The 21,498-nt window shown below is 61.2% G+C and overlaps 9 protein-coding genes across 9 annotated transcripts; 2 read left to right on the forward strand and 7 right to left on the reverse strand.

The window, feature by feature from the left end:
* Positions 1-7: 7 nt before the first annotated feature.
* Positions 8-1,507, reverse strand: COLE_05860 (uncharacterized protein; the record flags this gene model as incomplete). Its single annotated transcript, XM_018421806.2, has 1 exon — positions 8-1,507. One exon carries the CDS (start codon positions 1,505-1,507, stop codon positions 8-10), a length of 1,500 nt encoding a protein of 499 aa, XP_018282314.1.
* A 589-nt stretch (positions 1,508-2,096) lies between these two features.
* Positions 2,097-2,493, forward strand: COLE_05861 (uncharacterized protein; the record flags this gene model as incomplete). Its single annotated transcript, XM_018419998.2, has 2 exons — positions 2,097-2,179; positions 2,265-2,493. 2 exons carry the CDS (start codon positions 2,097-2,099, stop codon positions 2,491-2,493), a joined length of 312 nt encoding a protein of 103 aa, XP_018282315.2.
* A 140-nt stretch (positions 2,494-2,633) lies between these two features.
* COLE_05862 (uncharacterized protein) lies at positions 2,634-3,176 on the forward strand (the record flags this gene model as incomplete). Its single annotated transcript, XM_018427474.2, has 1 exon — positions 2,634-3,176. One exon carries the CDS (start codon positions 2,634-2,636, stop codon positions 3,174-3,176), a length of 543 nt encoding a protein of 180 aa, XP_018282316.1.
* A 297-nt stretch (positions 3,177-3,473) lies between these two features.
* On the reverse strand, positions 3,474-4,409 carry COLE_05863 (uncharacterized protein; the record flags this gene model as incomplete). The annotated part of the gene is made up of 4 exons (XM_018421807.2): positions 3,474-3,533; positions 3,628-3,769; positions 3,980-4,129; positions 4,363-4,409. 4 exons carry the CDS (start codon positions 4,407-4,409, stop codon positions 3,474-3,476), a joined length of 399 nt encoding a protein of 132 aa, XP_018282317.1.
* Positions 4,410-5,545: 1,136 nt separating this feature from the next.
* On the reverse strand, positions 5,546-7,925 carry COLE_05864 (uncharacterized protein; the record flags this gene model as incomplete). Its single annotated transcript, XM_018425082.1, has 2 exons — positions 5,546-6,644; positions 6,682-7,925. The coding sequence occupies 2 exons, from the start codon at positions 7,923-7,925 to the stop codon at positions 5,546-5,548; spliced, it is 2,343 nt and encodes a 780-aa protein (XP_018282318.1).
* A 4,562-nt stretch (positions 7,926-12,487) lies between these two features.
* COLE_05865 (uncharacterized protein) lies at positions 12,488-12,937 on the reverse strand (the record flags this gene model as incomplete). The annotated part of the gene is made up of 1 exon (XM_018427476.2): positions 12,488-12,937. The coding sequence occupies one exon, from the start codon at positions 12,935-12,937 to the stop codon at positions 12,488-12,490; it is 450 nt and encodes a 149-aa protein (XP_018282319.1).
* A 436-nt stretch (positions 12,938-13,373) lies between these two features.
* Positions 13,374-15,552, reverse strand: COLE_05866 (uncharacterized protein; the record flags this gene model as incomplete). The annotated part of the gene is made up of 2 exons (XM_018427475.2): positions 13,374-15,290; positions 15,424-15,552. 2 exons carry the CDS (start codon positions 15,550-15,552, stop codon positions 13,374-13,376), a joined length of 2,046 nt encoding a protein of 681 aa, XP_018282320.1.
* A 2,154-nt stretch (positions 15,553-17,706) lies between these two features.
* COLE_05867 (uncharacterized protein) lies at positions 17,707-18,081 on the reverse strand (the record flags this gene model as incomplete). Its single annotated transcript, XM_018421808.2, has 1 exon — positions 17,707-18,081. One exon carries the CDS (start codon positions 18,079-18,081, stop codon positions 17,707-17,709), a length of 375 nt encoding a protein of 124 aa, XP_018282321.1.
* A 1,227-nt stretch (positions 18,082-19,308) lies between these two features.
* On the reverse strand, positions 19,309-20,619 carry COLE_05868 (uncharacterized protein; the record flags this gene model as incomplete). Its single annotated transcript, XM_018421809.2, has 3 exons — positions 19,309-19,699; positions 19,754-20,473; positions 20,522-20,619. The coding sequence occupies 3 exons, from the start codon at positions 20,617-20,619 to the stop codon at positions 19,309-19,311; spliced, it is 1,209 nt and encodes a 402-aa protein (XP_018282322.1).
* Positions 20,620-21,498: the final 879 nt, after the last annotated feature.

Here is a 21,498-nt window from a genome sequence, read left to right on the forward strand (position 1 = left end):
GTCATGATTATGGGGCCTGGACGGTAATCTCAGGTGTGATTCTATGTTCTAATGTCGGCTTGTCTGAGGCTTTCTCGTTCTGTTGCTCTGGTTCTGACTCAGCGGCAAGGTCCGGAACGAGTGTCAGCACTCCGGCGTCGAGCACCATTGCGATGAGATGGGCGTTACATCCCGCATCGCCGAAGATGTCTGTCGCGCGTCCAAGGTCAAGACCAAACCGGCTTGGTCGCCGCAGCATTTCGCGCAGGCGCTCGGCCATGGCGTCGGCTTCAAGCGCCGTTGGCTCGATAGGCGGTGGGCCGGGCCATCCGTCCGGGAAGAGCACGCGCTCCAGCAGTGTCACGATTTTGACGCCGGCCGCGGGGGTGAGCACGAGGTCGAGGAGGTATGGTGCGAGACGATCCGCCGCTGGTCCAAGAAGGATGGCGATGACGTCGATTGCTCCGAGTGCCAAGCGCAACCCGAGAGGGGAAACTGGGGAGAGGAAGAGCACACTCTCTCTGACAAGGACGCGCCATGGGTCGAGGACATGATTCCTGGTCGGGGCCGGGGCGCCACTCCATGCCGCGGTGAGGAAGATCGCCCCGTTCCACAGCAGTGTGACCACGGCCAGGAGGCGTGTCCATAGGCCGACTAGCGCATCGAGAGCGTGTGCCGCGTGCGCCCCGAGTCTGCCTGGAACGCCCTTGAGAGGTGGTGGCGGCGGAGTTAGGGTCGGAGCGGGTTTGTCGAGATGCTTGAGGAGGAGCTCGGCCCAGAACCAGGGAGCAGCGAGCCGCTTCCCGACATTGGCGAGGACAGCGCGCGCGATCACCTCACGCACAATGAGCCGCTCAGCGTCTGACCGGTACTCCGGGGGCGGAAGGGCGTGGGCGAGCAGAGCATCGGCTAAGGCGGTGAGGTATATCGGATTGAGGGCGTACTCTTCCTCTGCGTGGGACGAGCTAGGCGCCGGAGCGAGGGTGACGGAGCGGAGCGGCAAACGGGCATGGTACGCCTGGGGGATATGCGCGATGCCGGCTGCGTCGGACTCGTGGGCAGCGGAGAGGGTGCGCAAATGCGTCGCGAGCAGCGTTGGGAGATGCGTGAGAAGAAGGACATGCACTCGTTCCCGGTCGAAAGTGAGATGGCGCACGATGGGCGCCACGATGTCCCTATTGATGGCTGGGAGGATGGTCGTGTCGCGGCTCAGTCTACCATACCATGCCTGGATGTAGGCGCGGAGCGCCAGTGCGATGAGGTGATAGATGCGCGCGTGGAGATCGGCGAGTGTGGCCTCTTGGCTGGCGAGAGAGGGAGTGTCGGTAGATGTGGCGGCGGCGGCGGCGGCGGCGGTGGGAGCGACGGAGGAAGGGGTGTGAGGGAATAGATCGGGCAGGATTATCACTTCTGGCTCAACACCTTTTGCGACCAGTGGGGATGTCGCGCGCGAGCTATGGACCGAGCCGGATGCTGGTGTCAACAGCTGTTGCGCGAGCGGCAGATCGCGCCGCCTCGGGCGCGGCATGGCGCGGATTGGTGGTGTGTGTGTTGATGAGCTGGGATTAGTGGAGTGTGTCACGCGAAGACGCGGCGACGCGTAGCGTGTGTCACTTCATCGCCGTGCAATGGGTGGTCTGGGCGGCGACTGTGCATGGTGGTATGGGCGATTGAGGAATTCAAGTTCGCTGTCGCTCGACTGATCGCACGGCTCAAAGCATGAAGCATGGAGCATTGACGCCGTCGCGCTCGCCGATTGCATGCATACGCTGCGGCTCTTCAGCCTGACAGGCGGAGGTGTTGATCTGTCCAGCAAGCTGCGACGTGACGGCTCCCCTGTGATTGGCTAGAGTCGGATGGATCACAAGACCGTGGCAGATCACAATCAACTCTGGCTACATCACGTGACCTTGATCTACCGAGATCACTCACAGGCACGCACAAACACCATCACCAAGCGCGCAAGGCAACTGACCGACCTGACCGACCTGGGGATATATAACCCATCTGTGACCGAATCTCTTTTGTCATCAACCACTTCACAACCACCACTACCACCGCTCTCGAGCACCCCACTCTCCTCACTTCCACCAACCCCCTCAACAACAACTACTACAATGTCCGGTCGCGGAAAGGGTGGCAAGGGCCTCGGCAAGGGCGGCGCCAAGCGTCACCGCAAGGTCCTTCGTGACAACATCCAGTAAGTCGACACTCGGTGTCCAGCACTGTGCGCACAACGCCTGCTGCTCGCTGCTCGTCCGTCTCAGAACTCCACTGACACCCAGGGGTATCACCAAGCCCGCTATCCGCCGTCTCGCTCGCCGTGGCGGTGTCAAGCGTATTTCCGGCCTCATCTACGAGGAGACCCGTGGTGTCCTGAAGATCTTCCTTGAGAACGTCATCCGCGACTCCGTCACCTACACCGAGCACGCCAAGCGCAAGACCGTCACCTCGCTCGACGTCGTCTACGCGCTCAAGCGCCAGGGCCGCACCCTTTACGGTTTCGGCGCCTAAGTGCGACACTAGGTCGCGGGGAGGAGGAGTTTTCGTTTTCGCTCGTCTCTTTGCCGTCGCTCTTTGCGGCGATGATGCATTTCGAAGTACCTGTTATACTATATGCTGCGGTGCTGGGGTGGTAGTGTTTTTCTGGTGTGATGATTGAAGGGAAGAGTGGATTGAAGGGTGGAAAGGGCATGTCGGATGGCAGCGACGGAGAGGATATGGGTGGCGAGCGGCGGTGGTTGCGTCGCGGGGGAAGAAACGGTGCGCGTTCAAAAGGCGCAGGGTATACCGTAGACTGCGAAAAGTCGTGTCGTTGCGGACCGTGGAGCGTTGGCAATCTGCCTGCCTCCGCCGGCCATCCCGCACACCGCTCTACATCTGCGCCTCGCCTTCCGGTGCGCTGCACGAGAAGAGGCTCCCAGCTCCCAGCTCCCAGCTCCCAGGGCAGGCCATCGCCCGACGAAATTACCAATAACCGCTGGCAGAGGAAGAGGTTGTACCTTCCCCGCGTCCCCCAGAAACCGATGACATGGACCGCCACTGTCTCCGTTCAGACCCTCGGCTTCTCGCCCGATCGACCTTGGGCCTCGGGCTACTCTCTCTCTCCCATAGCTGCCATGCCACGGTGCCCGTTGTCAAGAGTTGCGCTACATGTGCAAACGCGGGACAGAGTTGCGAGGGGGGGACCAGAATGAGGGCGCTCAGAGACGCACGACTGGGGCAACGGAATCATATGAGACCAAAGCTCACGTCGCAATTTGTTGTCTTGGGTCGCAGCTCATGGCCTCTGGCTCACAGGTCATGAAGCAATGGAGCTTGATCGACGATGCTTTTGTGACGCCCTCGAGCCGAACAAGCCCAACGACGCCTCCACCCTTCAACCATCTCCACATCAGCTCACCACCAAACCCACCACCGTCAACCTCCACCACCTCCGCCGCCACTTCCACTTCCACCACACCCCTGCCGTTGCCATGTATACATTCTGCCGCTTAGAGCACGGCAATGGTGCTGGGAGTATACCGCTTCCCGTTGTAAACCGACTTGCCAGCCTGCCGTCAGCTGCGCCCTCACACGTGATTGTAGCTCGCAAGAACACACAACACCCCGGCGGTTGTGTAGCCAGCGGCACATGCCCGTACTCACCTCCCAGCCCTCGACGTCCTTCATAATCTCCTTCTCGCGCGCCAAAGCCGCCTGTGACCGGCGATACTCGTCGCGGTCCTGCTCGGCAAGCATCGCCGGGACGAGGTAGATGCGCGACCATGCGTTCTCGCGGGCGAGTTCACTGGGGTTAGTACTAGGTGGTCGGGGCATCAGGCGGGAAGTCGACGCTGCGAGGGGGAGTTGTGGTGAGGGCGAGGAAGGAAGGCGACGTCCGCAGCCGCCTGTGCGATCGCCATGGCCCACTGCTCAACGTCCCTCCTCCCGCTCTCGACGCCGCCTCTCGACGCCGCCACTCTACGCCGCCACTCGCTTCTCTCCAAGCCACACTCACCGCTTCTCGTTGACACCCGCGCCGTAGCGCCAGAAGCCGAAGGCGCAAATGGCGATGCACCCGCCGAACATGGCAATGCCGCCAACACCACGGATGGGCAGGTTGCGCTTGAACTTGACGTTCTCGTACCCGCCGGGCGGCGGCATGTCCCTGTTGTCAGCGAGGTTCGTTGGCGAGGGGTAGAGCGCAGAGCGCGAAGCGCGGAGCCGGAGCCCCTGCGGTATCCAGTAGAAGACCGCTAGGAGAGGGAATCGCGAGGAAAGTAACGTGCGCGCCGTCCCTCTGCCCTCTGCTCTCTCCTCCTGCCCGTCCGTCTGTGGCACTCGCGGCCTCGCAACTCGCGGCCTCGCGCCGCGCCTCGCTCTCGCGCTTAGAATACGCACTGCCGGAAGCCGTGGAAGCCGTTAGGGTTGGCGTTCGGGTGCGACATCTGCTGTCAGCGGCAATGGTCTTGGGTGGGGCGTAGACAGCAGCGCAGGCAAACGACCCCGGCCCGCCTCCAGACGGGCGGTCGACGCCGTTGCCGGGTCGCCGTGGTCGCCGACATCGTCTCGGAGGAAGGAGGAAGGCAGACATTCCTCGCCGTCGCGCCAGCGCCCGCGTCTCGATACGCCGGCAACATGTCGGTCTTGGCGCCATGTTGCCCCGCGCCGCCGCCGCTGCCGGCGTTGGCGCCGGCGTACTCACGTTCGGTGATGCTCGTGGCTAAGTTGACGAATCGGGCGTGATGGTGGTGGTCAGCCGTCGGCGGGAATTAATGAGTGTCAATTTCCGTCTTTTCTCCTACATTCGTCCAACTCGCGAAACGGATGCGTTTTTGTAGTGGGCACCAACACAATCACGGAATTGCATGACGATGCTGTTGGCGCGTCTGGCATACGCTGCCTCCATTCCCATGCCACACATCGCCCGAGACGAGGCATCGCATGCATCTAGATCTAGCATACGGCATGCGATCTGTCGGGTCCGGTCCTATCGTAGGCGTGGTGCTGAGCTGACGACGCTATCGCTGCCGAACACACGGCATTCCGGTTGATTGCATCGACGACCCGTGATCACCCGTCACAGCATCACATTGGCTTCGTACGAGGAGCCGTCCCGCGTTTTGGGAGATGCAAGCATGCAAGCATGGCCTCGCGCACGGGTACGGTTGATCTGCTGTGATGCAGAGCATAGACCTTGTGGCTGGCCATATGAGTCAGATCGCCAGCGCCAGATTGCCAGTTGGCTGACCGTCGGCCAGCCCCATCCATACCAGTGAGCAAAGCATCGCGGGGATCGCTGACAATCCGCATCGGGGTCTGTGGTATGCGCCCATTCGAAGCACGCTTCCCACGTCAGCTTCCTAATCTGCTCCTGCAGCACACGCTTTCTTATCTTCGCCGTGCGCCACCCCTGTGCCCCTGTCGCCCGAACCGCCCCGCCCCGCCCGCCGGTGCGCTCAACCCTCCAGCACTGGTAATATTCACATGACATTAAGACCAGGAGTACAAATACACTATATTGCTACCAGGCATTAGGGATCTCTGTGAGATCATGAGAGGGGCAGTGCATCTACAAAACAAATCAGCGGCGGCCGAGGAGACGCTGTGCGGACGTAGCGGCTGTGCGCGCACTGCCGACGACAACGCGCACACCCTGGCGCATTGCAGTGCGGCCAAAAGAGAGGAGATCGAACATGTGCGGCGTCGGAGTGAAGCTCGCAAGGGAGATGGCGAGGGGAGATGCCGGCTCGGACGGGTACTCTTCACCCGCGTCGAGATTGGTCGTGTTGATGCTGAGGCTGGGGATGCCTGTCTCGAGACCAAGGACAGAGTGGGCCTGGGGAGACGTCGGCGTGGGCGGGTCACTCATTGAGTCATCGTCGCTGTCGGTGTCCTCGCCAGGGGAGCGGCGGATGCGGCGCTTAAGGAGCACAGGCAGCATCGTGAGAACAGTGAGACCGACGAGCTTCGAGATGAGCCACGGGTCCCGGAGCAGACTCGTCAGAGACTCTCCCTTGATCTCGGCGCCGTCCTCACCCTGGGTCGGAAGAGCCAGGCTGCCGAGAATGTTGCCGACGGATGCGGTGACGTACGACCACGAAGCCGAACCACCGGCCGTCGTCAGCCAAAAGATGCGCCAATCGACGCCGACCACACCGCAGGCAACGTTCATGCCAGACCAAGGAACGAAGCCCATGGCGCGCATGAGAAGCAAACGGCTCCAAACGTTGGGGCGGTCCTCAGGCGCTCCGAGGGCCGGCTCACGCGGATCGTCAGACACACGAATGGGAGTGATCGTCTCGCCACGAACACGCGCTGTGTTGAGAGGCTTGGGGACCGAGTCGGGCGCCAGAGCCGCGCGCACAAGCGCGAGCGGCTTTGGGAAGAGCACACCAATGAGAGGCGCCAGGGGACGGGACAGCATGTATGCCCCCAGAGATCCGGAAGCGGTGATCAGGGTGAGAAGGCCGAGGGCGGGGACAGTGTCAAAGAGCGAGCCGACAAGAATGTTTAGCACAACGGCACCCGGCACACTCCAGGCGTGCTTCCAGCACCCGACGTAGGTGAGCACACCGACAGTGTGCCACCATCCCGAGTTCGAACTCCTCATATACGCGCGAATGTCAGCCGACAGAAGCTGCAGGTCGGTAGTCGAGGTAGGCATCGACTTGAGTTGTGTGCTGGCGTCAGTCATGTGGTACGTTTGCTTTGACTCACATAGGCATGCTCATCACGGCGTAAAGCACAAGCAGGAAGGACACAACAAAGAGAAGCGCGAGCAATCCAACGGTCCAGCCGAGCTCGCGGAGCACCTGAGCAGTCTTGCCGCTGCCGGATACTGACACAGTGCGATACACCTTGACCCACCAACCATCAGCCTGCGCTTCCTTGAGTGCGGCCGCGCGAGACGCACGGCGCTGGCGCCTGACAGATCCGCCGTGCGAGAGCGACTGGGACGAAATGGCGGGTGTGGGCAGGGAAGCGGGGAAGCCGAGGTTATCGTACTGGCGGTCGTCTGGTGGGGTGGGAGGCAGGGTGAAGTAGCTGGGAGAGTCTGGTGTACGTGATCCAGGGAGCAGGTTCCACACGCGACTTGACCGCGGTCGGTTCTCCCCCTCATCCTTCTCATCAAACTCTTCCTCATCCTCTGACCCATTGAAACCCTTCTCAGAATCGTCGTCCGAGGCATGAGACCGCCTGCGTGACCGCCGTCGTTTAGGCCGGACCCATGAAATTACGCGGGTGAAGACAGTCTCACCCATGTCGTAGGCGGACGAGAGGAGGCCAGTTGCGACATCTTCGCCAATCGGATCAGGCTCGTACTCGCGCGGACCCGCTGTAGATGGCGGGGACGGCGGCGTGACGTACATCCCACTCCATGGGGGCGTAGGCAGAGCGGAGGATGACTGGGAAGGAAGGGTGACGATTGTAGGATCTTCTGCAAAAGTGGTTGATTCGGGCTCCGTGGTCAAGGTCTGTGGGACGACGATGGAGGTGGAAGTTGAGCGCGCGCGGGTCTCAACGACCTTGCTGTTCTTGGACGTGGCCTGCAATCCGGCGGTGATGGGAGTAGTGGCACCGTGCCCGTGGTCGGGCTCGCTTCCGGCGTCCTCCTCGGGCACGAGCGAGCGACCCTTGACGAGGTTGGGAGTGGAGATTCGGCGCTTGAGGCCGTTGCGCACGCGTGTGGGACCGAGGTTTGGGGAACCGCCGCTCGGACCACTTGTTGATGGACCGGCCTCTGGCGCATATGGGTTGGCGTAACCCAGGGTCCTGTGGGACGATGCGCTAGTAGACAGTGGCGGGCGCGCTCCTGATACCGACTTGGACGTACGTCTCCCTGTTCGGACGCCGAGGCTGCTGGATCCGCCTATGGAGAGGGGTGCCGAAGTCAATGGACCCATGATTCCAAACTCTGAGGGCGTCTCGACCATGACGCCCCCTGCGTTGTCGCGCGACATCTGGCCGAATGAGACGGTCGCTGTGCGCGATCTTAACCTTGGCGGCTGGGGTGCGGTAGAGCTGTTGGCGTTGGCGTTGGAGGTGACGGCGTGGGAAGAGGGGAAGAGGGCAAGGAAAGAGGGCAATGAGGACGGGAAGAGGGAGTGGGAGTTAGTGACGGGGCGGTTGTGAGGTTATGTCGACATGAAGTGGGGGATTGGGGGAGAGAGGTGTCAGCGTTGATTGTCGAAGAGATTTGCAAGCGTGATTGAGAGGGAGGAGGAGTGAGATTAAAAGTGGTAGCTTGGTAGTGAAAGGGAGTGAAATGGCGGTGCAGGCAGAGTAAGATGGGATGGGGAGGTAGCGAGAACGGAAGCGGAAGGTCTTGACGAGGTTGCGCGCGGATCCGCTGGTCGTTGGATGGTGGCTCAGACAGGGGCGTTCTTTGGCTCCTGTGGCGCACACCAACGTGGTCTATGCAACGCGTGGGGTGTGAAGAAGATATGAGGGGTGGCGTTGAGAGGAGCGATCAATGAAGACGCAATGAATGAAGAGGAGATGGAGAAGGAGATGACTTGCAACGAGTCCGGAGTGATGATGAGGAGGAGGAGGAGGAGGGAGGATCGGAGGTGTATGGGGTGGGTGACGGATTACGAGGCCGTCGGCCGAGGTATAGCTTGGCTCTTGGAAGGAATAGGGGGCGGTGTGGGAGCTGAGACTTACGACCTCTGAGGCATGATGGAGGAGATGGGAGGGATATCGAGTGTGCTGATGGTTGTGGGCGGCCTGCGTGGTTCGGTTTGAAAATAGAGGGAGTAGGTCGGTCGGTCGGACGGCGCGGACACGGGCGCCGGGGGTGGGGGGCGAGCCGAGCGAGTTACTGGACGAGATGGGGTGGGTAGGAGGAGGAGACGGTGGCCGAGGGGGTGCCGAGGAGGAGGAGAGTGATTGGCGAGGAGGAGGAGAAAAGATGAGCGATGAGCGGAGAGGGCGGAGAGGGCGGATGAGGGCGGAGAGAGCGAAGAGTGAGATGGAGGCGAGGCTAACTTTGGCAGAGTGGACAGCTACGGTGGCATCTCTTGGATGGGTGGCGCAAAGCGCTGTATCGACCAAAGGGGGGCAAAAGGGGAAACCAAAGGGTAGCGATTACTCAGGCCGAGGGCCAAAGCGCGCGTCACACCGTATTGATCGTATTCACCCATTGGCGACGCACGCTCTCCCCTAATCCCCCTTACCCCACGCCCCCCACGCAGCCCGAGTGCCCGCTTTCCGCCCCCCCGCCCCCCGCCCCCCGCCGCCCGAACCACCATGCATCGGGCGCCGAGCCTCAACTTATCAAACAATCAAATCTTTTTGATTCCGCCTCATTCCTCGATTACTCTCTCCCCCCATCCCCCATTAGGCTTGATCGATACTCACGCCTACTGTATCACACGTCACCTCAGCCGCCTCCTCTGCACCTCTCTCTCCCTGCTTGATTATAGTCATACTCGTGCATCCTGCATCCTGCATCCGCATCGGCCTCTCTCATCCGTTCTTCCGCCTCTGATTCCTCGTGCCTCTCCCTCGCCGAGCTTGACCTCGGGCCTCGGGCTCGTGACTCTCTCGTCGTCACATGCCCAAGGGGAATGCCGTGACGACAATACAACGTACCTTCCTTCCAGTACCACCCACACACGGACACTGACGACGAGCGCGGAAACATGGAACGACATCTGCTAATGACTGAATGCCCCAAGATTCGGCTATGCCTACGCGAACAAGGTTATCGCATTCAGACTTGTTCGCCCAGGCGCGCTGCGATTTCGGCCGCGAAGGCTTGGCGGCGAGGACATCGGTTCCGTCGGCCGCATATCACAGTCCCTGTGATCACCGACACGAGCAGCGAGTTGGGAGTGAGCAATACTGTAGTGGGCGGCTTGGTGCGATGATGTCGGCCGGGATATGTTGCGACCCGTCGTTGGCCACAGGCTAATTGCACGCTGGAATGGAGGATCCGGCTCTGATCCTTGATCACATGGCAGTGCGTCATTCCGATCATTAACATGCTCCACTCCAACTGATCTGCCGCGCCATCCGCTGCCCACGCCGTTCATGCGTCGCCGCCCAGCGTTACCGTCACATTCTTACTGATCGCTGCACCAGTCTGACGTTCCGCGCGATTATGCAGTGGAGCCTCTCGAACACAGGACCGCAGCCAACGACACAGCGGGAGTAACGCTCGTGACTAACTTTGATGTGCCAGATCCAGGTGCGTTATGACGAATTGGTGGGCAAGACAAAGTTTGCGAAGGTATGTGGCCCAGAGACTGATGTCGGGGTTGTGAGATCGATGGCCCCCCATGCATGGCGGAGCGGAGACTCCAGGTCTTGGCATGTGGGCAGTGTTGTTGTGTTGTAGGGTTGTGTAATGTTGGGGGGAGGGGAGATGGGACAGTCGCCGCGTTTGCGTTGCACTTTCCTTCTCACTGATCTGTTGGCATCATGGGGCTATGATCACTCCGCGCTGGATCCAGCATACAGCGTCTTGGAAGCTAGAGACCTCTGTATGACGCCCTCGTGGCAGGCGCTACAGCGGACGGGGGGCGAGGAGTATCGAGCTGGAATCGATGATCCCGAGTCACCCAATCATCCACAACGACGACCAAACCCGACACACTGTATGCTGTTCTCGTCCTACTCACCCTATGCGTCTCCTTCCCCTCGCATCACGCGCACTTCCTCCCGGTCTTGTCTCCCGCCCGGAGATGAAGGGCGGCTGCGGATGCCATCCTCGCTGCACTTTGTCATCGTCCACTGATCTCACACTGACATATTACCCACCTACTTGCCCGCGCTCCTTTCCGCCGGCTCGCTTGAGCTCTTCCGCACGAGTGGACGTCAGGCAGGCCTTACCGAGCGCGAACAAGAGACCGTGTACCGGCCACGGAGATCCCGGCACCGCGAGGCGCAAGCCTTACGCCCGTTCTCCTGCTCCGCAGGCATGGGCCTCGCGTAAAGCCAGACGGGCGAGCAAGGAGCAAGTCCCCCCGCGATGCCTGAAGCGTAGTACCTCACGCGGGCAGCGATGTGAGGGCATTGACCCTCATGTTGCGAATGCGTGACGAACGTCGTGGACGGCACCGGCGAGCGATCGCTGGCTTAGCATGGTTGAAGCGGTCCTCATGCGCCGAGGTTGGTGGTGGTCAGCCAATGATGAAGTCCGCCCAAGCACGGCTCTCACGGCTCCTGCCACGATGAGGCTACGGCTCCTGCCACGATGAGGCTGGCGTCGCGGAGTCGCGGACAAGTTTCTTGTCGGGAAGTGATCCGACGCCGGTCGACCGTCGCGGGTGCGAAGCCTGCACCGAGACGGTATAGGCCAGGATGGAGACCAGGTGACCCAGGGACTGTGGCAGAGATGTTCACGGCGGATGACGATGCGACGCGCGGGCTTGCACAGGCGAGGGCATAAGGCGAGGAAAGAAGCCGGGCGCAGCGTCCGCCGGCGAGACGGAGCCGCCGACTCGCGCTCCACGCACCCTCAGGACGCACGCGACTCGTGACCGACACCTCGAGAGGGGGGCCTCGAAACGCGTACGGGGCAGTCAACAGAAATGCAGAGTCGGGGCGAGGACGCGATGGTGACCATTACGAGCATGCAAGGGCGAAGCGTGTGTGGACGACGTTTGGCTGCAAGGGCAGCAGAGTTGCACGTACGCAGACCAAGGGGACAATGATGGAGTGGGACGAGAATAGATGACAGGCGACGTATCAACTCACACCCTCCGTAACGTACTTCGAGCGGTAGCCCCGCCGAGCGCATGTTAACCCGCCGCTGAGGCCCACGTCGCGGTGGCGGGCGCCCGCTCGCGATCGGCGTCACCCTCGGGCTGTCTTCCAACATGCTATAAGTACTAGCATCTGAGTGAGGACAGCGCGTGAGAGACGGGCTGGGGCTCTGCGCAAGGCGGGTGCGCACTGATCCTCGGTGCCGACGAGGGGGGCATATGCTCGAGGGACCGGATCGAACCTAATCCCGGCCTCGGACTGGCGATAATCGATAGCGGGTCTGCAGGTGGGAGTTGACATGTCTGGGGGTTGTGGCGAGCACGTCGGCCTGCACCACTTCCGTTGAGCCACCTGCACCACTTCCGTTGAGCCAGTCGGCGCATCAGATAACAGTGGCCAAAATGAGCATGCGTGCACTCTCAACCCGAGTCCGATCCGAACTGGAAGGCGACGCCATTGCATAGCCTGTGCCAATTAGGAGTGTCGCCGGCAAGAAACACTATCCTTGGCTGCGCCCCGTGTCTGATCCCACTATCTACAGATCTCGTACAGCGCGACGAGACATACCCGCGCAAGCGGATACCCACGCTTTTTCGAGACTTGCTCTGGCCAAGGCCGTCGGAAGTATAAATTGCAAGGTAGGGTGTACGCCGGAGTCCGATGGTCTGCAGATGCACGAAAGTCTGAACACAACCATGCGTCTCCGCTTGTCGCGGGACGTGTGAGGACTCGGAACACAAATCGACCAAACACAGGCATCAAGAAATCAAGAACGTGTCCCGCCTACTGTGGACGCAGACACGGTCTCATACTACTGCTGCTCATATACCGCTGGAAAAGCAGCGCCACTTCGCGTCAACCGCCTGGCGAAGCAGTAGTGGCTCGCCGTGCCCACCGCCGTCGGCACCCCATGGACCCCGCGTCTTGGACACCGCGGTAGCCTCGATCCCCGGACCACGGCCTCACAGCATTCTCGCTCGAACAATGACGTCGCTTGGTTTCCGCAGCCTCGGCAGCTCCAGACACCCGCAGTCTCGCTTGGCCATGACGTCGCGGGCGGTGCTGGTGCTGGCGGTGCTGGCGTGAACTCGTGCCACGCCTGTGGACACCGCCACGCCGACTGCCGAGGTGACACCGCCACGCCGACAGCCGAGCTGCCGCAGCCGGATTCTGAGACGACGACGTGGACGGAGGACGGAGAGCAAGCACGCCATATGCTCATCACTCGCCAGCGCTTTATCCCCGGGTCTTGGCGGCACATGGGCCACCGGCCACCAGCCACGGCCAGCCACGAGGTACGCGGGTACTCCCCATCGTGCCTGTTGTCACACTGCTGCCGATCTTCTTTTCTGGGGTGTCATGTTCTAGACCTCCCTTCTTCACGCATGGAAGGCGGGCGGGACAATGCCGCAGTAGATGCAGTTGATGTCGCTTGTATGTACCAATGCCAAATCAAAGCACCTGGCTGCTGGCTCTCTGCAGCGGGGAAACGCCCTCTTCCACTCCGTATCATAATATGCTTCAGTTCATGTCACGTACAACTACCGCCGGGGCGGGATACAATGCTATGGGTCTCATGTCCGTTGAATGCAATGATGAAGTGTGCTGGTATGCTGGGAATGAAGGCAGCGTGTATATGCTGCGCCGACAGAAGAATTGAGTCCGTGGCGCCATAGGTGGCGGTATTAATCGATTGCTTAGACGTTGAAGTAGAACAAACCCTTGTTCGGGTTCTGCACGACGCCCTTGGGCAGCTCGTACGTGCGGTGCTCGGTACGCTTCTCCCAGTCAAAGCCGGGGCGCGGGATCGAGCCAGACAGGCGAGGAGACGCCGAGTAGGGAGTCGAGGTCGAGGTTGCCGCGGCGGTCGCAACCGTAGCCGAGAGGGCGGTGGCCGCAAGGCTGAGCGAACTAGGGGCCGCGCTGATGTGAAGCGCAGCGATCTCGGGAAGCGCAGCCGACGAACCGTAGCGCGAGCCAGCGGGTGAGAACCCGGCGGAGCTGGGTCCACGGGATGCAAGCGGCGTACCATTAACCTGGGGCGTGCGGCTGCGGGCCGTCGAGCTGGAGGACGCAAGCGTACTCGGACCGGGACGAGCGCGGACAGGAATCGGCAGAGGGAGAGCAGTCGAAACAGCTGGCACCGGCGATGCGGCCAGAGGGTGGCGGGAGACAGGGTCGCGCGAGCGGCTGCGGCTTCTCGAGCTGCGCGGAGTCTGCGGCTGCTGATCGGGCTTCATGTACCGAATCTGCCAACCGCCGTGCTCAATCTCAAACGACTGCTTGGGTGTCACCTCAGTGTACGAGTTGAGGCGACCACGACGCTCTGGGTCGGGCGACTGCGGGAGAGAGCCGACGACAAAGCCCGACTCGGACGATCCAGTGTTGCGACGCGCACGCTCGCGAATCTCGGCGCGACCAAAGCTGTCCCAAGTAGCACCGGTCGATCCCTGGCGAGCCCGCATGGCGCGGATCGTGCCAGATGTGGAGCGCTGCGGGACCGGGGCGATCGCGACGCTCGCACTGCGGCTGTCGGGAGTAGCAGAGCCCGAAATGAGGGGTGGCGACATGGCACCGCCGTCACGCGCAGGGAATGCCGAAGCGTACGACTGCATGAGGCAGGCAGTGTGCGAGGGGGCCGAGCCAACCTCTTGATATGCGGCATTAATGGCAGGTGAGCTGAGGCCGCCAAGCGACGTGTGGCTAAGCGTAGACCGAGTCAGAGCCGGGCGCTGGATACCCGAGCCATCCGACGACGACGACATGGACCGCCGGGCGCTGCTGCCAGTGCTGTCTGGGGTGGGGGCGTGCAACGGCGTCATCGCACAAAGCGAGCCAACGTTGGAGGAAGAACGCCTGGGGTTGCTGTCCTGGTCACCGGTCCAAAGCGAAGCAAGAGAGTCGCTCGACGTGCCCGAAGCCGAGTGGGGCCCAGAGGAACGCTGGCGCATCATCTGCTGTTGAACAATGGCTGCGTCGAGCTGAGGGCGCGCAGTGCGGCTCTCGCGCCATGCGTCATCGGGCGAGTCACGGGCCAGTCGGAAGAATTCGAGCGTCCTGGGCACCGAGCTCGCGCCAGGAGCGTCGGGGGTTCTGGGGCCTCCGCGAAGTCCGGTTGACGAATCGGTGTCCGATCCGAGAAGCGGAGATGCTGGGGCCATGTGGGGCGAAACACGCAGCCCGGCGGCAACTAGGGCATCTGACAAGGTGATGCCATACCCGAGAGCGCGGCAGAGATCTGGAGCGTTGGCGGATGACGACCCTGCATCCTTGTCTGCGCATGCACGCGAGCAGTAAATGCTCGACACAAACGGTTCTGGACGCGGTGGAGTAACCGTCTTGACAGTGTTGGTCTTTGGGGAAGGGGAAGGAACATTGTCGCCACCGCTACCGGAGGAGGAGAGGGAGGTGGTGAGTGCTGGAGGCTGGGTGGCGGATGGTGGTGCGGGTGCTGGTGCCTTCGGGACAACCTTTGCGGGGTTTGGGCCGAGGGCAGCGGCATTCGCTGCGAGACGAGGAGCGGGCCGAGGAAAGGGCCGGGTAGTAGTAGTCGTCGTCGTCGTCTTTACGCCGTTTGCTGTGCGGGTTGTGGTGGTGCCATCGGGGTTCTTGATCTGTGATTGCGTCAGTCATGTAACGCGGTGATGCGGGTGTGGGGTTGTGGGATGGACAGTCCAGGAGCGACTTTGGCCCAGCCACGCGCCGCCCGGTTTCGCAGTCAAGCGAATTGACAAATTGACGACTCACCCTAATGGCTCCGGCTGCCCGCTTTTTGCCACCAGTGGCCGAAAGAGGCTTCTTCTCCTCTGGTCCTGGTAGTGGGGGAGCGATAAGACAGTCGCAGACGATGCAGTAGTTCTGGAAAGACTCGTCCATGGTGATGGTGAACGATTGTCGACAGTGGTGGTGGTGGGTGGGAGGGGGTGAACGCGCGCTGGGTGGGAAAGAGCGGGAAGGCGCGGTTGAATGGGATGGTTCAGGGTTTGACGCGGTGTTGATTGATTATTCAGAGGATGGTGAAAAAGGCTGGGGCGATTAGAATGGTGGTGACTGGGGTAGGAGAAGCAGAGTCATGGTGTAGAAGTAGTTGGGATGGTGGTGGTGATGAGGAGGAGGAGGAATGATTAATGAGGAGGAGTGATGGAGAGCATTGGGGATGAAAGAGATGAAGAAGCGAGGCTGCGAGATGCGAGATGCGAGATGGATGATGATGATGATGATGAAAAGCAATGTGTGGGGCGTGGGGGGAGGAGGAGGAGGAGGAGGAGGAGGAGGAGGAGGAGGAGGAGGAGGGAAGGGAGCAAGACTCACCCTTGTGCGCCAAAGTCACAAGCCACGCGTATTATGCGGGGAGAGGAGGCTGGCCGTACTGGCGTGCTTTGTGTCCCTGTGTTTGTTGCAAAGGACAGCGGACAGCGGACAGTGGACAGAGGACAGAGGAAAAAGGACTGCAGGGAATGCGCCTCGTGCAAGAGGACGTCCCCGAGGGAAGAGGGAAGAATGCCGTTCGGGGATGGGCCCGGGCCTGGACCGGATCGCCTCGTTTCGCCCGCAGCAGCTCGGCAGCACTGTATTTGCTGCCTACGCGTCTTGGGGCCTTTCGTCCACTCGCAATCCTTCAAATGACCGCGATATCCCGAGGTTACACCGCCGCGCGCGGCCGTGATTAACCGCTTTTCGCAGTTTTGCGTCGACGAGATAGTCGTCGGCGAAGCACGCTGTGATGATTCTTGTTGCGTGCAGAGGTGTGCGCGAGCACAGCGTACGCGGGTGAAGCAAGTGACAGCGGGCGGTCGATACCGCTCCGACAATACCCGGTTGGCCGGTTGGGTGGAGGTGGAGGGTGGAGGCAAAGGCGGGGGAAAGTAAAACCCCGGCCGGACGCTTGGGTCGAGTCGAGATGGGCTTTTCGGGCGAGGTAAACGACAAGCGCGATAACGTCGGTGGGCGCGAGGTCGTTATCGAGGAGAAGAGAAGAGGGGATACAAGGTGGTGATTGAGCTGCAGGGTGAAGAGGGCGGGAGTTGGGAGGGCAGAGGAAGGCAAGTTGTGCTGAGTGGTAAAGTTGTCGCGCGAGGACGCTTTGGTGGGAGGGGGGTGGGGGGGTTTTCGAGTCGCGTAAAGCGTTGACTAGAGTCGAGGTTGTGGCGCGCGCGCTACCGTTGCCGGTGCGTTTGTGCAGTTGCGAAATGCAATGTCAGACGAGACGACTGATGGAGTAAGAGGACAGAGTAGAGAGAGAGAAGGAGAGATGGATGCGGCGTGCAGTGCTTGATGGATGGATGGGCCTGGGTGGAGGACCGGGCCGTCGCCGGAGGTCGGTGGTGGTCTGCCTTGGTCTGGAGGGGATGGCGGTAATCGCTGGGGGCTGGGAGCTGGCAAAGGGCCAAAGGGGCCGGGAGAGCGCAGGCAGAAGGGCCGGTGGCCGGTCGGCAATAGTTTGTGCGCGCTATCTCATGTCCCATCTTGGCTCGCTGCGGAGCGTGGGGCTCAAGGATCAAGGAAGAACACCCAGGGCCGCAGTCTGGCCACATGGCTGCGCCGAAAGAAGCGCGGATGGCCCAGGCTCCCAGCGCTCAGGCGCTCAGGCCACATCGGGTATCGGGTGCTTCGGCCACTCGAGCCCCGCCCCCTGCGTCTTGCGTCTTGCGTCTTGCGCCTTTGGGTCGACATGTCGACAGCGTGTGTTCCCTAGACCGCCAGAGTCTCTCAGGGTCCGTAAAAGCAGGCTTGCCTCCGAGCCGCTGATCACGCTAAACCCCTGTACCCTGCAATCCCTCCGCCCCTGTCTTCTTCTCCCTCCCCTCCTGCATCCATGAGATCTCTATCACGGGCGTCCCGAGATTGACTCGCCAACGGCGAGCGGCGCGGGGCGGCGAACGGCGCCCGTCATCCGCAATCCGATGCCCCACTTCTCTTGCCTCTTCACTCCCCACACTACGTTTATCCGTCGATCCGGCCGGACTCGTTGTATTCACTCTATTCGATCTATTCAATACAGCCAAGCTCCAGCGATCATGGCGCGGCCCGCTAGTCCCGCTGCCTGCATTGATCGCCGCCCCTGCAGTTTCTTCCATCCTCCTTCTCCTGGCCTCCTGGCCTCCTCCATTTCCGGTGGCGTCCATTCTTGTCTTGTTCTTCCTGCATGCATTCATGAACCGACGGAGCACAGGTGTCAGCACGCCCACCGCCCACCCGCCACCTCGGCTCGGGTCGGGTGTGTTGTATCAGCGTACCACCACGATCAGCTGATGTGGGGCCAGGTGGGGCAAATGCCTGGGGCCTGAGGCCGGGGGCCTGTGGGGAGGTCGGGTATGGGCCGCGGATATACGGTGGCTCGGCATCGGTCGGAGACACAACATCCCGAGCACCCGAGAGCCGGATGTATGATGCGGGGGCGGGCATGCATGTTTTGAGTCGATTGCAGTGCTCGTACGCAGTTTGGGTGCGGACGACAGTCCACAGACGCGGGCCGTGGACCCTCGGCCCGACATATTGGATACCGCTATCAAGCCAAGTGGGGGACCGCAATGCGCCGCCGGTTACGCCGCTCGCGAAATGCGCCGTTCTTTAGCTTCCATCGCCTCGGGTCCCCCACTTGTGAGACGCGTTTCATGAAGGGGCCGATTAGGTGATTTGGCCGCGATAGATGGCACGGCATGACATGACGGCGAAATGTCATCGAGGCGGGCAGCGCTGCAAGAGGCAAGAGGCAAGAGGCAAGAGGCAGGTGAAACAGTATTTGATGGGGCAGCTTCGGAACGGCTCGAGTCGTGGGACGGCTTGCTCATATTGTGGGATCGTGAGAAGTCAGCAGCAAAATCGCGCCATGTCACCGGTGACGACCCACGCCACCCACGGCATGGCATGGCAAGGCATGGCAAGGCATGGCAAGGCATGGCATGGGAGAGCGGAGTGGCACCCCGCGCTCGTCCGCGGCAGCTACAATGGGGCCGTTGGGAATGGTGGAATGGTGCGCGCGGCACGAGGATGAAGCGTTGAAGCGATGAAGCGAAGTGTTCGCTAGAACGTGCCGTGGTATGCCGACTTTGTCCTATCTAAGCGTCGCTCGCTTTGCTTTGTCGCTTTGTCGATTTGTCGATTTGTCGATTTGTCGCTTGGTCGATTTGACGCGCTGTCGCATGGGGCACGGGGCATGCAGCGATGAGGCGAGGGCGCGAGGTACCGTTTACAATGGTGACTGACCGGTAGGGCAAGAGAATGCGGCGGTGACACCTCACACGTGGATGGGCACGCGGTTACGCGGGTGCACATGGCCACCCAACTTCTGGCATATGGGTCACCTGGCACATTGGTCGACGCGCTCGACACGGACATGTCGCGACGCGTCGATCTGGTCGAGCCACGCTTACGTCGACGAGGACAGGCTTCACCTTCGCCTGTTCCCACACTGTGGTAAACCTCGCCCAATGATGCCCACCACGACGTCGCGTCTCGCGTGGAAGCCCGCCTCGCGTGGAAGCCCGCCTCGCCTGGAGCCGCCTCGCCTGAAGAGGGAACTGGTCCGCAACCCATCCCAGCCATTGGGCGCTGAACAAAGCACTCCTGTCGCATGGTTATCTACAACCCAACAAACATCCCCTGTACTGATTATTCTGTAAAAACCACACCTCACGCACGGGCACGCTTACGTGCCTTGGCTTCAGGCGTCTCCACATCGCGCTTCATCCCTCCCGGACCAAAGAGCATGCCGCGCCGCAGCGGCAGTTCCTCATCGCTTTCAGAGTCGACAAAGTCACGTGGAACATCCTCATCGTCGTCGTCGTCGCTCGGCCCGGCGTCCATGTCCATCGACTGATAGTCCGCAAGGGTGCGTTTACCCCGTGGACGCATCTCGGCCCCAGGTGCGGAGGGCTCGGGCGAAGCGGGCGTTGGGAACAGCAGGCGCGGCTTTGGGCAGGGATGTGGATCAAAGTCCGGGTCCTTCGGATCCAGTTGCGATGGAGGGTATGCTGTTTCGGGGGCGAAGAAGGGGTTGGCGAACACCTTCTTGGATCCGCGGCTAAGGTCAGCTGAGCTTCCTTCTGCTTCTCTGGCACAATGAACGATGACTCACAAAACATAAGTGACATGAGGCTTGTCTTCTCTTGTAGGGCGAGGGCGTACCACCTCTCCTGGCTTGGCGATGAACGGGTTATCTTCGTCCATCATCGCCCGGCGGCGCCGCGCCTCCGTTGTCAGCTCATTCGGAGCAAGGGGGCGAGGGTGTCTCCGAGGGTGAGGGGAAACGGAGCGCTCCGCGCTCGGACGTACAGCCTGGGGCACATATGAGGTGTCTGTTCCAGGTGCTGGCGGGATGGGTCGAGACGTTGACGCAGGGAGCGGATTGCTTGTGCGAAAGGATGACTGAACCAGAAAGGGATTGTCGTCGTGAGGTTCGATGGGCGTCACCTTGTCGACAGGCCCATGCGTGTTGCGCATTGTCCCTCCCATACCCACCCCGACACCGAGTCTAGCGCCAAACTTGATCTCGGATGTCTCGCCGGTCTGCGTCAACCCCATCTGTTGAGCAAACATGAGACCGGGACGTCGCCGTGGGGGCACCGTGACTCGCTCGGCATGCTCGGCGTGCTCGGCGGACTGTGCGAAGAAGAATTGTGTGCGTCCGCTGGGCGATGAAGGATCATCAGTGCGCGGGGATGCGCGCTTGCGCGGCAGTGTCTGCGGGGTGGGAAGGTGGACGCCAGTGTGGTCAGACAGTGCGATGTCATCGGGTCGACGACGCTGTGCCACAGGTGTTGGCAGGTGTTGCTTTGGCCGTTCGGGGGTTGGCATACTGCGCGCAGTGTCAGCACCGTCTTCGTACTGTGGGTGTGAGACATACGCTGACATGGTGTCGACGCCCCTGCCGCGACGGCGACGTTCTGCTGCACTGCACGGGGGGTCAATGGAGATAGGGGGCATGTTGGGTGACGAGTCCATGATGAAGGTGACGGGATGATGGGTGAAGACAACAAAGGAGTTCTGAAGGGGGGAGAAGTGAGAATGGGGTTGGAGTGGAGGATGGAAGAAGGATGCCCGAGTGGAAAGGGGGTCAAAGGGGGGGGGGGGGGGGAGGTCGAGGAGGGCGAACAAAGGATACGAAGTCGCAGATTATGCCAATACGATGTTCGCGGTGGATGGGCGCAAACAACGTTGCCGTGTGAAAGAGGTGGGACGAGGGGCAGCGGTGGAAGGATGAGCGTGTGCTATTCGTTCACTTGCGCCGAGAGATGTGTGAGGATGGGGGTGAGGAGGGGGTGAGGGAGAGGCGAGGCGATGGTGCGAGGAGATGAGAGGTGTCGACCAGCGAGACCGAGAGTAGCGAGTACCGAGGGTGTGAAACAAAAGTAAAGAGTGACGCCGAGACAATTGATTGTTGTTGTTGATCCCTGCCAGAGGGAGTCTCGACTTGAAGAAGAGGAGAGGGGGGAGGGAGGAATAAGAAGTGTGAGATGGAGAGAGGAGATGGATGGAGGACGACGAGTGTTGCGTTCGATTCAGAGAGGTGTTTGGTGCAAAAGGGGAGGGCGACGCTTCAACGGAGATGACAGTTGAAGGGAAAAAGCCACTTGCCCCATGCCCACTGGGCCCACTGTGCACTGTACATGCCAGCCACGCCCACCACGCGTGCCCCTCATTTGCTTCTTTTCGCCACCCCCTTGCTCTTCTATAACCACTCTGCAATCCCATTGGCTACGTCATCGTATCCATCATCCCACGTGGCGGGATGACTGTGACCGCGTCAACCTCTCATAATATGTGGCATTGAGAATATTAAGAACAAGGCGAGTATCAATGATATTTCAGGACACCAGGGCA

This window comes from Cutaneotrichosporon oleaginosum (assembly GCF_008065305.1).
Source record: "Cutaneotrichosporon oleaginosum strain ATCC 20508 chromosome Unknown ATCC20508_contig05, whole genome shotgun sequence".
Lineage (NCBI taxonomy): Eukaryota > Fungi > Basidiomycota > Tremellomycetes > Trichosporonales > Trichosporonaceae > Cutaneotrichosporon > Cutaneotrichosporon oleaginosum.